General features: G+C 35.0%; 1 protein-coding gene across 7 annotated transcripts in view; it reads right to left on the bottom strand.

The window, feature by feature from the left end:
- Positions 1-499: 499 nt before the first annotated feature.
- LOC106150693 (EH domain-binding protein 1-like) overlaps positions 500-3,581 on the bottom strand; it is a 36,401-nt gene continuing 33,319 nt past the window's right edge. For all 7 annotated transcript variants that reach the window (XM_087004454.1, XM_087004458.1, XM_013523633.2 and 4 more), the window contains one exon: positions 500-2,605. In XM_087004454.1, coding sequence (XP_086860580.1) covers positions 2,524-2,605 — 82 coding nt within the window. In that variant the 3' untranslated portion in view covers positions 500-2,523. The remainder of the gene's footprint in view (positions 2,606-3,581) is intronic.

Below are 3,581 nucleotides of genomic sequence, written 5' to 3'. Positions count from 1 at the left end.
AGAGAATGAATGAAAATTCGATCTTTAATTGGTAGCTAGCTTGGCGTGCAGGTGCGAACCTTTTCAACTCTTAGCTTATGTTAGATTCGCGCACAATAGCCGCAGTTTGTAAAATAACAACTTGAAAAAGAAGTTAGAAAACAGTATTAGGCGCTTCCCACTGTACAAACACGGCCCAGTCAACAAAAACAACTTTGGTTTGACTTCGGTAAAACATCTCTGTTTATTTGTTGACTGTCATTTGTATTTTGTAGATTTTGCCGATTGCATTCACTGCACATGGCCAAAAGATCACGTAGTTGATTAAGTCGACAGTAAATAAGTTCTGAAGAAATAATCGACCGCAGAAGGTGTTCAGATTTCACCAAAGAGGGTAAATGGAACGGCAAAAACTCGTATTTGCCCAACTGGAGGAATTTTGGACGCAAAGAAATGAATACTAGCAGCACCCGGTATCGGTTTTTCATACAATTGCATGACACAACTCAAGTCAGCCGAGTACAAGTAAACATTTTATTGTCAATTGACGGCATAACACAAAATCACAAGAATGTAATGGCAACGATTTTGGCGACAGTCTGCCCGCCTTGTTTCTACATGTATCAACGTATGCTCACCACCCCGGACGTAGAGCTGGTCAACGATTTATAAAATCGGACCGATCCCAAATTCTAAATAATAAATTGAAACAGAAAGGTACGGCAAGATTCACCCATTGCGTTCCGTCGACTTAACTCCCATCTTCTGCCGTTTTTTCGGCATTTCTTCGGCGCATTATTAACATTTACTTAATAGTAATATTAGCACACGTTTGATACCAGATAGAACACTGAAATAGCTTTCATTTTTCAATTCAGCCGAATCTTTCTTCAAATATCATCTTTGAAAATATGTACTAGCAAGTGGACAAATCTTACCAGATCGTAGAGCACGAGCACGTCCTGTGAAATGTCTCCACCCCGCGCTTTTTACACCACAGAACCTAATCAACGCTTACTGGGTACTAGGTCTACCAAACAGGTAGAGCTCCTAAGGTTTACATTAACACGAAATGATTGCACAGTATGGCTTGACACAAAATACAAATTATTCATCTGCCAGCATTCCGACAGCGACTTAATATGTAAGCAAATTGGGATATCTGAAGAGGCATCTTATTTTTTTTTCATTCATGTAAGGTACTAAACATATAAATACCTCCCCGGCATGGACTAAAGCTTAACAATTCTGCACTGATAAAAATATTCGCTTTAACAGCATTACCAGTACAAATGAATGGAGAATAAAAAGGGTAGATATCAATACAAAATATAACCGATTTAAAGCAGTCTAGATAACAAATAAATACGCTAAAGAAACCAGTCTAAGTATTTTCAAAAACATACAGTACATGAATGCGATTTTGGCAAAAGTTATCACATATTGAGGACAGAGCTATATATCCAATAAAAATACTAAAATAATTAAGGTACACGTCATATTGAATAGATTGTCTATACAAATTTTCTAGAACAAACGTCGACATCTTAACATCGAGAAAAAAACTAGTGAAATGTCACCTATTTGAGATGAGTTTATAGAAATCCAAAATTGACTACTTTTTAAAATGCTTACCACAGTGTGGACAAATGAATTATCTTCATACACAAAAAACATGTATTACCTAATTGCCAAGTAAACGTACTAAATAAATTTGCCAATTTCATTATTTCCAATATGCACGTCTTTTCAATGCAAATTTTAAAAATCCATATCAACATAAAACCCGAAACAATTACCAGTGAATCACTTCACCAAGTTCATTTACAGAACTCATTTTGATGGTAGATATTCTCCTAAATGATGACATGGATACCTTAAGTCTGTGTAAATGTATCTGGTATCTGGAATCATACACTTTTAGCAATTATCAGCTCTATTACACCACGTCAACTCCTTTTAACATTGAACACATGGAGTCGTAACTGTATAGTACATATCATTTATCCTGTCATAACTAGTAAGTATCATAATTGGAGAGATAAATATACCCTATTTTTTTCTCTATAACATTCAAACACAGTAGAATGATGTAGAAATGCCTCTCTGGGGTAAATACATTTCCTGCTGTCCTCTGACAATATTACTGCCACGGACTGCTAAGATTCTCTCTCTTTCTCTCTTTTCAAACTATATATATTTTTCTAATCACTTCCCCTCACTATTCCAGTGCCACTAATACACAGCAACCTTTCAGAGTAAAAATGGTTGCAGAAAACACTAGCATTCCATCATCTTGTTTTTAATCTTCTGGAAGTTTTTTCATCTGGCAAAATGGGAATAAATATTTGTAACATGATCATACTGTTCACTGTTGGCAATACTTTGCTGATGTTCATTATCCACTGAGTCATCTATAGTCACAGACTTGCAGTCATTTCATTTTTAAATTCTGTTTCAGGTGTCTCTGTCTTGCTGTCATCAAGTATGAACAGTCCTTTACAGTCACTAAAAACTGGGATTTGTGAGACCCACATTATTTTGTTACTGTATACTGCAGCTTTTCTCCTCCTTGACGAGTTGCTTATTTCTAATTTCTTTTTCCAGTTGTTCATCCTGTTCAATTCTGAAATGGAGGGAAAAAAAAAGAAATTCAATATAAATTTACCAGATGAAGTTGAAAAACATAGAACTTTTTAACTAAGCTAAACAAACGTCATTGCTTAATCAGTGTGACAGTGTGACCTCTGAAAAAATCTCATATAAAAGACAAAATACAGAGAATATATATCAATATTACTATTTTTTAGAGAGAGCAGTATGAATTGATTCACTGAGTAAAATAATTTGAAAAATACTGAATGTACTTATGAGATCTTGTGGATATGTTTTAGAATCAACTCATAAATAAATATATATTTAAACACAGTTATGCATTCAGTCCTTTCTACTGAACTATGCCTTCTCTTAAACCTACTACTCCTAAAACACAAGTTACATTTTGGTTAAAAAATGTATGGAACAAACAATTTTAATGAATCTATGGCGGTTGTTTATTATATGATTCTATGATATAACAGATAGAACCTAATTCTCCCCCCCTGCAAAAAATGTTTATTAAATAATTCACAACACGGATTATTTAAAAAAATTCTCAAATCAAAGCCAGCTCCAGTGATCCAGAGATCACTCCACACATCTTAAGCTAATTGGTTTAAAATGGCCAGCTAATCACCCTAGCCCCAGAAATTCATTGTCAAATATCTATAGCCAGGTTATCATCTGTGCAGGAGATCTTGATCATACCCCTGGGGGCCAGCGAAAACACCTGACTCCTGTTTTTATACTTAACTCATACAATGTATCACTTAGAAAGACAAGGGGACTTAACCGTTTAAGCTTCTTAAACTGTTTATACCTTTTAACTGTTCAACACGGGGCAAGACATTAAGCATTTAAATGCAGGGATGCTGTGAGATGAAACCATGTGATGCCAGTGGGATAACTGTCGTACCGAATTAAATTTTTGGCGACACTGGTATTAACTCTCTATTTTTTTTGTATTGCCTTGAATTTCTTGTAGGACATATATTTAGCATTAC

This window comes from Lingula anatina, chromosome 2, assembly GCF_051362555.1.
Source record: "Lingula anatina isolate TDL-2025a chromosome 2, LinAna3.0, whole genome shotgun sequence".
Lineage (NCBI taxonomy): Eukaryota > Metazoa > Brachiopoda > Lingulata > Lingulida > Lingulidae > Lingula > Lingula anatina.
Note: the sequence above shows the minus strand (reverse complement) of the source record. Positions and strands in the feature narration are given on the sequence as shown.